The 12,731-nt window shown below is 35.3% G+C and overlaps 1 protein-coding gene across 2 annotated transcripts in view; it reads right to left on the bottom strand.

Annotated features, from left to right (window-relative positions):
- Positions 1–12,731, bottom strand: part of LOC127422249 (cell adhesion molecule DSCAM-like) — a 228,166-nt gene that overhangs the window by 83,368 nt on the left and 132,067 nt on the right. For both annotated transcript variants that reach the window (XM_051665620.1, XM_051665621.1), the window contains exons 4-6: positions 11,934–12,080; positions 7,385–7,663; positions 2,920–3,195 (exon numbers count right to left, since the gene is read on the bottom strand). In XM_051665620.1, the coding sequence (XP_051521580.1) occupies positions 2,920–3,195; positions 7,385–7,663; positions 11,934–12,080 (702 nt within the window). The remainder of the gene's footprint in view (positions 1–2,919; positions 3,196–7,384; positions 7,664–11,933; positions 12,081–12,731) is intronic.

The raw sequence follows: 12,731 nt of genomic DNA, 5'->3' as shown, positions 1-12,731 counted from the left end.
GATGCACTGTGGGAAGACGAGTGAGGGAGTGTGATGCTCTGGGCAATGTTCTGCTGGGAAACACTGTGTCTGGCCATTCATGTGGACGTCAATTTGACACGTGCCACCTACAGTACCTAAACGTCGTTGCAGACCAGGTACACCCCTTCATGGCAATGGTATTCCCTGATCGCAGTGGCCTCTTTCAGCAGGATAATGCGCCCTGCCACACTGCTCACATTGTTCGGGAATGGTTTGAGGAACATGATGAAGAGTTCAAGGTGTTGCCCTTGCCTCCAAATTCCCCAGATCTCAATCTGATTGAGCATCTGTGAGATGTGCTGGACCAACAAGTCTGAGTCACAGCGGCTTCACCTCACAACTAACAGGACTTGAAGGATCTACTGCTAATGTCTTGGTTCCAGATACCACAGGACAACTTCAGGGATCTTGTAGAGTCGCACTGTTTTGGCGGCATGCAGAGGACCAACAGCAAATTAGGCAGGTGGTCATAATGTTTTTGCTCATTAGTGTAAAATCGAATGGTTGAGCCAAGCCGTGTAATCATCTGTTGTGCAAAACAACACTCAGTGGCTCATTATCCTCTGCCTCTCCATAAAACTGTATGATGATGTTTGAAATGAGCAAAGCTTATTGTGTTGTCTGTCACTACACAAAATAATTTTACAAGACCTCATTAAGTTACACCAGCATCATGTAAATAAGATTTTATGACAATCAAGTTTTATATACTTATCAATATCTCATTCCTGATGATCGTTTTATAACTTCATTTTCTGTATAGAGCGCTGCAGTTTATGCAGCAGAAATGCTCCCGGTGAGAAAGCACAAGTGTTGCTTGTTATCCCTACACGCTGCTTTGGCGCTGCTCGTGCTCTGCTTCAGCATGCGGTCTGAAACAGGTGTCATAGAGGCACTACAAAATGATGTGGTTGCTTCATTCAGCGTTTTTCATCTCACATTTGCTTTGCCACAAACAGGTGCAAAAAGGTGGTTTGTTGTATCAAGACACATTTTTATGATGTGGTAGTACATACCAATTCTTGCACACTGGCTATTTTTGGAATGGAAAACTCACTTACTACGTATTGAATAGTGTGTAGTATACAAAGTATACTGCTTACTTTTTTTTTTTTTTTTAACAATAGTAAGTGAAACAGTAGGCTTTATTTTACAATAAATGTTTCAAAGAATAGTGTGCTGCATAGTTGTCATATGACCTTTACATGTTTAATTCAGTGAGTGATGTCCGTGTCTAATTTGCAATTTAAATCCAAAAAATGTCTTTTACATATTAGATATATTACATATGTCCAATCATATTAGTCAAGAAAGAGATGTTCTCTTCACAAAATCACAAATAAAATTATGTCTGGTTTATTTGTCAGACATGAAATGAAAAGGCAAATTCAAGTGCATTTCAGTGAGCTTTGTTGTATACTGCATTTTGGCGACTCTCAAAGATATTCAGAAGAGCTATCACACAACTTGATTGTGCTTGAACAAGCTTGCAAATGTAGTTGGTGAAGTAATGCAAATGTTAAAATGTATGGCCTTACAAGCCATGTACTAGTTAATGTACAGTGCATTTCTACAATGAATGAATTTGAATTAATTTTACACTTATAAAAATGTGCTACAATGGCATTAAATGTAAACTATTTCTTTTGCATGGAACTGCATCCAGGCTAGGTGTCAGTATAAGTCCAAGATGACTGCCATATCAGCCAGCACAGTGCACTTAGTAAGATTTTAGCAAGCTCTTACTCATCCCATCGGTCCCCGTAGTACTTTTGGCTCAGTCAATCTCCACTTTAACTTTCACGTTCACATTCTTCTTCTTGCGTTCACATTCTTCATGCATACGCCCCCTACATTTGACTTAAATATTGATCTGTTTCTCACCCACACCTATTATATAGCTTCTGAAGAAATGGATTTAACCACTGGAGTCATATGGATTACTTTTATGCTGCCTTTATGTGCTTTATGGAGTGTCAACATTTTGGCACCCATTCACTTGCATTGTATGGACCTACAGAGCTGAGATATTCTTATAAAAATCTTAATTTGTGTTCTACAGAAGAAAGAAAGTCATACACATCTGGGATGGCAAGAGGGTGAGTAAACGATGAGAGAATTTTCATTTTTGGGTGAACTATTTCTTTAACACTGCCACTTTACACTGAAGATGTTTATTTATCTTCTGTTTTTTTACTTTAAGTCTGTGTTTTTCCCCATCTCATACTACACACATGCCCATTATGGACATTCTTGGATTTAATCGAAACGAATTAGGACTGTGACCATGCAGCCGCGTCTTGATCACAAGCTCTTTGTTGGCAGTTGTTCGCCGTGATTTATCTGTGATCCTGGCCGCGAGAGCTGTAGGATGTAGTGGTTTGTTTCATGATTCCCTCTTGTTTGGGTATTTTATCATTTCACTTGCACTGTTGGATCACAATCCTGTTGATACCATTACTCTGGAATATACTGTTGTTAATGTCTGTAGTAAGTATATTGTGTTTGTTGTTATATTGTTTGGTTTGTTTGTTTTGTTTACATGTACTTTTATTTTTGAGCATTAGCTGAAAGCGTTATATAAAGTTACCTTTTTAATGTTATTGTCATTATTACTGGAAGTCACTCAGTTAACTGCATGACACATTGTCATGTGCTATCAACATGGCAGCGCCCATGAGGGGGTGAACTGCTCCATGTACAATTAAACAGCTTTCATTTCATTACTGATATGACTGTAGTCATTATCTTATGTGAGTGAACATAACATCATTTTTAACATATTTCTAAAAAAATTCTATTCAGGTTTATGTGTAAAACTTTTTTTTATAAGCAACCACTTACTTAGTGTACCTTCATGCAAATACAGCATAATTATTTCCACATAGTTGGACTCACCTTCCAAGATGACCTGAACTAAATCTTGTGTGGACATCTTTCCATTTCGGGCGAAGCACTGATATGCTCCTCCATCACTTTTAGCCATTCCCTCCATCACTAGATTCTCGTTGTTGATGCCTGTGATGCGTACATTTATACCGGGATAAATCCTCTCACCGTTCCTGTACCAGGTGATGTCATACTCATCAGAACCAGTCACACTGCAGAACAGCGACACTTGGCTACCCACGCTGCCACGCACTTTGCGCGGGCTCACCACTGCTTTCAAAGGCTCTGGGGAAGAAGGAAACACACATATATACCATTAAATAAAAGAATTATGATTAAACACAAAAAAGGACTAGTCTTTATGCATACCATGTTCTTAAATAGGACTGGGACTAAAAACACAATACAATCCAAATGGAATAAATGCAACTCACTTTTATTTATCCACAAAAAGAGGGATTGTCAGCTGAGATATCCAATGTTCTTATTTTATTATTCCATCAACACAGACATATGCAATTTAAATGCTCTGTGCATATTAAAAAAGACACAAATGTTTCAGTCCCACCGGACTAAAAACTCAACAGATGAGGGTTCTCATCCCAAACTTTGTTGTCTTTTATGATATTCTTTTATGATATTCTTTCACAGATTTGTTGAGATTCATTTGCAATCTATTGACTACCTTAATTAATTATTATTATAGTCAAAATTACGTAAAAATATTTATAAATAAAAATAAAATAAATATTATTAAAAAAATTATAATAAATATGAAATATGACTTATTTTAAATATTACTGTTTGTTGTTAAGTCGATAAAAGTGTCTGCTAAATAAATAAATGTAAATATAAGAATGAATGACAATAACTTGTTAATAGCCCATCACATTAATCATGAACCTGGGATGAATGGGGCACTTTTAAAAATCAGATATACCTGTACAGCAAGACAAAAGTATGAATAGTGCCTAGAAAACAGCATGAAGCATGTTTCCACTGATCATTGTATAAATAATGGGAACACACACCCCTGCTACTATGAATCTTTGCATATCAACAACCATTCAGTATTAAGCAACTTGGCCCACCCATTCAAGTAGAAGTAATAAGCAGGAAATAGGATAGATACTATTATTCCAGCTGGTATATACTGTAAAAGTGGAAGAAGTTTGCCAAACGTTGTGCAACCGTTCCTGGCTGTCACAATGTAAAGCAGGCTTTGCAAAGACTGCACATGCCATTATTGAGGGATGGGGTCGCAGCTACTGTATTGGACCTTTATTATTGTGCATTTCCAGGGTTGGGAGCAGTAGTGTAGTCTAGGGCAATGATTTTCAAAGTGTGGGGTGCGCCTCCCCAGGGGGTGCTAGAGCATGTCAGGGGAGGTGCTGAGAGTGGTAAAAAAAAAAAAAATTAAATAATTAATATGCATATATATATATATATATATATATATATATATATATATATATATATATATATATAAATATATAATGTATTGACTTGAACTATTATATTATATTTAAAACATTCTTTAAACAGTTCTGAAAATAAGTGATGATACGTATGGCCGCCAATACAAGTAAGCTTTTGACCCAGAACTTTTTCAGTCTAATAACATGATGCCACAGCACCGATGAGTGAATTGTGTTTTTTATTTTATTTTAAAAAGTGTACAGAGATTCTCTCTAAATGCGCACAGAGCTGCAGGAGGTGGGAGCGCAATTGATGGCACGGCCAAGACATACAGTCCGACTGAGCTCATCCACCAATCGTTCATTTCAGATGTGATTGTATATTTGCTAACCAATCATATTTTCCATTTCAGTAAGGGGCGGGACATTCCCAGCATCTAATGCTGATGCACAAGCATCCCTAAAGTAACCATAATTTGCACTGTAAATTTATTTCCCTGCTAAATGTAAATATATACATTTAAATTTAACTTGTGCAATTAAAATTTGTGAAAATACTGCATGTTATTGCACCCATGCTAGTTTTTGATGCTCATTGCAGATCCTGGACTACCGTGTCCCTTAATTATATCAAATGTATTTTTTGTGTGTGCCTTTTACTTCAGTATTTATTTTTCTGCAGTCAGTGGTCCATTTTCTCATGATATCAAATAATTTCAATTTATATTTCAAAGAATGAAAACAATTTAACTATACACAGAAAAGCACATTATAGTACACTAATAAAACAAATAACCATTAATTCTTACGTAGACTTTATATGATAATACAAAACAACGTGTTAACGTGAACACACTCATATAAGCTATACAATACTTAACAGTTTTTTGTGTATTATGTATGTATTAGTTTATTAATTAGAGTAATTTTCATAGTAGCCTAATGAAAGGAACATTAATAAGCCCTATAAATTTAAATACATATTCAACATCAAGTTCCCATACCATGGTTCTTAGTTCTTCTGTACATTATGCCAGCAAGAAACTTACCCTGATATACAGTATATTTTCTAAATTCATGTGGGACTATAATTACAACAGCCAAAAAAACAAAAACAAAAAAAACAAAAAAAAAATTAAATGGAAAAAATATATTTTTTACACATTTTACATATGTACTGTATATAATGTAAATTATATGAATTTTAGAGACCAGATGCATTTTTTCTTTATTATTATTTATTTATTTTTTTTCACAGTATGCCCACCTCTTCAGACACTACTACACCACTGGTTGGGAGGGTTACTTTTAAAATGTATTCCACTACAGATTACAGAATACATGCTGTAACATATTCCCTTAGATTCTCATTGTCAGTAACGTAATCTAAATACGTTGGTTTACTTTGGTTTACATTTTGCAGATTTTGAAAAATGTAAAGAAAAAAAATATCTCAGTATAGTAAAACAAAATACACTTGTATAAAATGTACATGCTCTGAAAAAGCCTAAATTTCTTATGCAGTGTAGCTTCTCAATTTTTTTCTTTTTTTTTTTTTTTTTTACAGGACAAAAAATTCTTATTAAAAGTAATATTTTTGCAGTACATCTTTGCACTAATATGAAATGTCTTACTAGAGAAAAAAAAAAAAAAAAGAAGATCTAACGTGGATTTTCTTGATAGAATTCATTATAAAATTTAATCGTGACTGGTAACACAGGTGCATCTAATCATGACTAGAAATACCATTTTACCTTGACATAATGCTAAATGTTCACATGGCAATTTACACAAGGAACTATTTCTAATGCTCCAAACTTACTTCAAAACCCCACAGAGTGTACACAACAACATCGTTTGTGGATTCTGTTCATAGAATTAGGCAGAAAATCTATTATTTGTAGCTTTCTATATGATGCTACAGGCTACATTGGTTATTATTTCTCATATAAGCATCCTTTATTCTTGTAAAAATACCTTGTGATCGTATATTTATTGGATTTATATTATATCTAACAGAGCGTTTCTAACTCTATTTTTGTTGCTATCCACAGTTTTCCTGAGCAACCACTGGGCGGCACCAGGATGATTCTAGCTGCCTGTTTTCTGTTTCTGGTCTCGAGACGCAATGTAAAACTAACCGAAACGAGCGATCCAGATGGAGAACAACAACCATTTAAGTGTTATTTGGAGTAAAAATTAATTTCACACTCCACATGTGTAGTTGTTGGCTCTCATAACAACTCAAAGTAGTTAATGATATCAACGTAACTAACCTTGGGCCATCGCTTCATGTCATATACATACAGGTGAAGCACTGAAAAAAATAAAATGGTCATTTCGACTCTGTGAAGTATCGGCACAATAGAGCCACATGTTTTTGACAATTTCTTCAAATGTAATACTTGACCAGCTAAGAATTTACACCGATGTGGGTGATAACACTGGAGAACGGAAACTCAAAACAGGTGAATCATGGAACACTTCCACATTCATGACAAAGGTGGATCCTCAATGGCGTCAGATCCACCTTTTCACTCATTACAGTATGAGAGTGCCCTCTGTCTGATCGTATGAATGTAACACATCATAAGAAAAGTGTTTAAATTTACCCACTGTTAAAACGCTCCCCAGATCGCTCTTCAGATTCATTTAAAAGCATAAATGTTTTCCAACTGAATAGACTAAATATACAATTAAACAAATGACAATAAAATGCAAAGTAATCTTCAGTAATCAAAATAATTGTTTAAAAGTAACTGTATTCAGATTACCAATTATTTCAATTGTAACTGTAGTGGAATACAGTTACTCATATTTTGCATTTTAAATACGTAACACTGTTACATCTATTCTGTTATTCCCCAACCCTGCACTTTTCATAAGCAAAGTGGTTAGCCAATCATAATAGATATTAACATATAAAAGTCTTAAATGTAAATATACTGTAGGTATATTTACATAATTCTTAAAGTCATAGAGAGGGTAGCATAAAGAATTTATAAAATAAAATGCCACAAAAGTGTAGAAGATGGCCCCTGTAAGGGATAACTTACGTTTGACCACGAGTCGTCCAACTACTTTGGCATTACCGAAGCTGTTCCACACCTCACACACATAACTGCCTCCGTCACTGGGTCGTGTGGCCTCGATGAGAAGGCCTGACACACTCTGGTGGTACCGGCTGTCTGACTCTATGGGGCTGTTGTCCCTCAGCCAGCGGTACCTGGGTGGCGGGTGACCAGATGCTTTACACGGGAGCTCCACCCGATGACCTACCATAACCTCCCTCCTCTCAAAGCCATCCAGAATCACTGGAGCAGAGTCCACAGGTTCTACAAAACAAAGAACATATTGGTATATAGTGTTAGGGATACAAAATGTGTGTGGCAATACCAATATCTCATTATTTAGAATAACATCTGCCAATGCCGTTAGTCTGGTGGTTCTGTTTTTTATGCTTCCTTGTTTCAAATCATTGATAATTAATGATGCAATTTCAAAAGAAACAAAATGACTTTTTACTTTATGTCTCTACATGTCTTCTATGTTTCAGAGTAACTGGTCTCAGTTATAAATAAAACGATGAAACGAAAGGCACATTACAGATGTAGGCTAATTGTCCAACCCGTTTTTACGCCCCCTTTTGACAGGAAATAATTGGCCCTGATTATTGGCTGTTTTTAAATTTGAATTTAATTTCATTTGAATTGAGGTAGCAAACTGGATGTAGAAGTGCTATTAGAATTTAAGGGAGTTGAATTAAAATGGAATGAAATTCAAAAAATATTTAACTGTTGTTAAGTTTAGTTTTTAATAATACATATGATTTGATTTGAAAGGATGCAAATGTCATAGGACTCCACTTAAATCCACATAGATACTTCGTCTAAATAGGTAATAGTTTCCATGATGTCAGATTTGAACCCTCCTATGATATTGAAAACTGGCACCTCCCTTTGGTGAATGCGAATACCAAATATATTCTTGTTCCCTGAAATAAGAACAATAAATTATTTTGGGATTTTATGCTGTTTTGATTATTTACATGTAAATCAGAACCTACTCTTCTATAAGTTGAAACATTAAGAAAATATGAGAATGTGACATAAATTGGAGGCAGACTGCTGCCATCTGGTGAACAAAATATTAATAACATAACTTGAAAACCATGTCATTCCAGTAACAGCCAGTAGATGGCTGTAGCAACCTACTGTGTAGTCTGATAGCTTGTTGTAACCTAATTTTATATTTCACAAGATATGCATTTGGATATATATATATATACAGGTGCATCTCAATAAATTAGAATGTCGTGGAAAAGTTCATTTATTTCAGTAATTCAACTCAAATTGTGAAACTCGTGTATTAAATAAATTCAATGCACACAGACTGAAGTAGTTTAAGTCTTTGGTTCTTTTAATTGTGATGATTTTGGCTCACATTTAACAAAAACCCACCAATTCACTATCTCAAAAAATTAGAATATGGTGACATGCCAATCAGCTAATCAACTCAAAACACCTGCAAAGGTTTCCTGAGCCTTCAAAATGGTCTCTCAGTTTGGTTCACTAGGCTACACAATCATGGGGAAGACTGCTGATCTGACAGTTGTCCAGAAGACAATCATTGACACCCTTCACAAGGAGGGTAAGCCACAAACATTCATTGCCAAAGAAGCTGGCTGTTCACAGAGTGCTGTATCCAAGCATGTTAACAGAAAGTTGAGTGGAAGGAAAAAGTGTTGAAGAAAAAGATGCACAACCAACCGAGAGAACCGCAGCCTTATGATTGTCAAGCAAAATCGATTCAAGAATTTGGGTGAACTTCACAAGGAATGGACTGAGGCTGGGGTCAAGGCATCAAGAGCCACCACACACAGACGTGTCAAGGAATTTGGCTACAGTTGTCGTATTCTTCTTGTTAAGCCACTCCTGAACCACAGACAACGTCAGTGGCGTCTTACCTGGGCTAAGGAGAAGAAGAACTGGACTGTTGCCCAGTGGTCCAAAGTCCTCTTATCAGATGAGAGCAAGTTTTGTATTTCATTTGGAAACCAAGGTCCTAGAGTCTGGAGGAAGGGTGGAGAAGCTCATAGCCCAAGTTGCTTGAAGTCCAGTGTTAAGTTTCCACAGTCTGTGATGATTTGGGGTGCAATGTCATCTGCTGGTGTTGGTCCATTTTGTTTTTTGAAAACCAAAGTCACTGCACCCGTTTACCAAGAAATTTTGGAGCACTTTAGGCTTCCTTCTGCCGACCAGCTTTTTAAAGATGCTGATTTCATTTTCCAGCAGGATTTGGCACCTGCCCACACTGCCAAAAGCACCAAAAGCTGGTTAAATGACCATGGTGTTGGTGTGCTTGACTGGCCAGCAAACTCACCAGACCTGAACCCCATAGAGAATCTATGGGGTATTGTCAAGAGGAAAATGAGAAACAAGAGACCAAAAAATGCAGATGAGCTGAAGGCCACTGTCAAAGAAACCTGGGCTTCCATACCACCTCAGCAGTGCCACAAACTGATCACCTCCATGCCACGCCAAATTGAGGCAGTAATTAAAGCAAAAGGAGCCCCTACCAAGTATTGAGTACATATACAGTAAATGAACATACTTTCCAGAAGGCCAACAATTCACTAAAAATGTTTTTTTTTTATTGGTCTTATGATGTATTCTAATATTTTGAGATAGTGAATTGGTGGGTTTTTGTTAAATGTGAGCAAAATCATCACAATTAAAAGAACCAAAGACTTAAACTACTTCAGTCTGTGTGCATTGAATTTATTTAATACACGAGTTTCACAATTTGAGTTGAATTACTGAAATAAATGAACTTTTCCACGACATTCTAATTTATTGAGATGCACCTGTATATATATATATATATATATATATATAGACATTATCAGACTATTATTTGTCAAAGTTTAGCATTTTAAAATTGATTTGAAGTGTCCATTTTTGCAGTTAATGTCATTATGCTTGCAATCAAACCTGACCATGGTGTTACAAAGAGAAGACACAGAATTAGCATTTTTCTACCAATAATTTATTTCAAACATAAATATGTAATAACTCAAAATAAATGCATAATAATGTCAAAAAAATGAACATCAATAAACAGAAATGAACTGCAAAATTCAGAAAATTCTATTAAAGTATAAAACAGAAGAATCAGAGTAAACATTTTGCAATTTCAAACTTTCTAAAATAAAAATGTATTTTGCTAACGTGTGTGTGTGTGGGCAGGTTTAAGTGGTTTACGAGGACTTTTTTTTAGGTTACAAACTGGTAATTACAAGGGTATTATGCTATAAATGTGGTTTAGGAGGACATTTCTAGTGTCCCCATAATTCAAATAGCTTAAAAAACATACTAAATGATGTTTTATCGAAAATGTAAAAATGCAGAACGTTTTTTTGTGAGGGTTAGGTTTAAGGGTAGGGTTAGGGGACAGAATCTATAGTTCGTACAGTATAAAAATCATTATGTCTATGGAGAGTCCTCATAATGATAGCTGCACCAACATGTTTGTGTGTGTGTGTGTGTGTGTATGTGTATGTGTATGTGTGTTTTGCACTGAGGATGTTTTAGAGTCTTACCCTGTAATTTCTCTCTGTTTTTTTCTGAATTATGGCTGATTTATTGATTGTATTTGACAGATAAAAAAGCTTTCCCATTAATTTTCATTGGTCGTCAATTCTGACCACGAATACCAAAGGTGTCGCATTTTTTTTTTTTTTTTTTTTTTTTTTAACGACCACTTAGACTTATCGAATCGAGAACAATTTTTTTTTTTTTTTTCAGATAGCAAATGGAGGAAAAGTAAAAAACATAATACAAATATTTAAAAAGAAATTGAAATGCCATCTTTATAAGTTTGAATTACATTTATTCCACTATATTTAATACATTTTAATTTTATGGACTATGGTGGAAGGACACCTCATTACCTGGAAAGCTCTAATTTACTCAGTATATTACACAATCTGAAAACTATAAGGTGGACCATTTCTGGTGCTGTATGGTAAAATTTTCCATGGCTGTGTTAATTATAATTATTTATTTATTAGAGAAATATTAGATCATTAATATAATATTAATATTAATATTAGATAAATATGATGTATAATTAGTCAAACAAATGTAATTCTACATTGGACAATGAATAGGCTATATTTAAATAAATCACTGTGTTGAATTTTTATAAATTGCACTTCAGTAAATACCACTTCATATTATTCTAATTCAACTTCCTGTGGGGCATTGCAAATTCAATTAAAATGAACTCATGAACTGAAAGAGAGACAATTCTTAAAATTTTAATTATGCCCAACCTTGTCAAAACAGTGATCCAGTCATGCTATACTACACTATTGTAACAGCTAGCACATAAAACACCTGTTCACAATATCACTGCACAGCACCCGTAGATGCCGAATGTTTTATAAAAGCAAAAAGGCACTCTAGGCTATGCTAATAATGTGAATATATTCACAGCTAAAGGGGTTGCAGGTACTTTTATGCATGTTGTGCCTAATGCCTAAATTATTTTTATGACCTAATTGGCTGGTGGGGACTTGACATCAGCACAAAGGCTCCTCACCTGATAAAAGTAGTCGGGCACTGTTGCTCTGTCTGGTCTCCCCTGTGTATCGGTGCCGCGTGGTACAGCGATAAATATTCACTGCATCCTCTGACTGCACATCCAGAATATACAAGGCCCCCGTGGATGTAATAAGATATCTTGATCCTGAGAAAGAGACACAGAGACAGATCTTAAAAACAATTATGCTTCTTGCTAACCTTCTTGCTAAGGCATTACAATATTCTGTACTATTCTCTGTTCCATTAATAACAGATGCATGTAAAACATTTATTCCTTTCGTCAGGTAAGAGAATTCACACGTGATGTCTCTTTGAAGCAGGCACTGGCAGACCTGAGGGAGAGCAGTATTGAACTATTGAACGTGACTGGCTTGCAAGTGAGCCGATTGTTCAGTTCATCGCCCCGAGCTTCAAACAGAAAGAGTGCTATTGAGTGATATTTCTTTAATTTATATTTATATTTATGTATTTATTTTTTAATTTTTTAATTTTATTGTTGATATTCTATATATTTTTTAATATTTTATATTTTAAAATATACAAACAGAGATGTTCTTCTGTTCTTTTCCATACAATGAAAGTGAATGGCGACCAGACCACCATGAAAGTACCATAACAGAATTCCATACGACTTGTGCACAATATTCCAACTCCTTCCAATATTTCTATATCTCCAGGTTCAGGCTTAAAATTTGATGGCTCCGGTCTGGTTTTGGGCTGAGTTCGAGTCAAGTAAAATTTAAGGTTTGGGTTTATAATTAATTAAAAATGCTGCACACAGAGAGAGTTAAGGGCT

Source organism: Myxocyprinus asiaticus, chromosome 31 (genome assembly GCF_019703515.2).
Source record: "Myxocyprinus asiaticus isolate MX2 ecotype Aquarium Trade chromosome 31, UBuf_Myxa_2, whole genome shotgun sequence".
Lineage (NCBI taxonomy): Eukaryota > Metazoa > Chordata > Actinopteri > Cypriniformes > Catostomidae > Myxocyprinus > Myxocyprinus asiaticus.
Note: the sequence above shows the minus strand (reverse complement) of the source record. Positions and strands in the feature narration are given on the sequence as shown.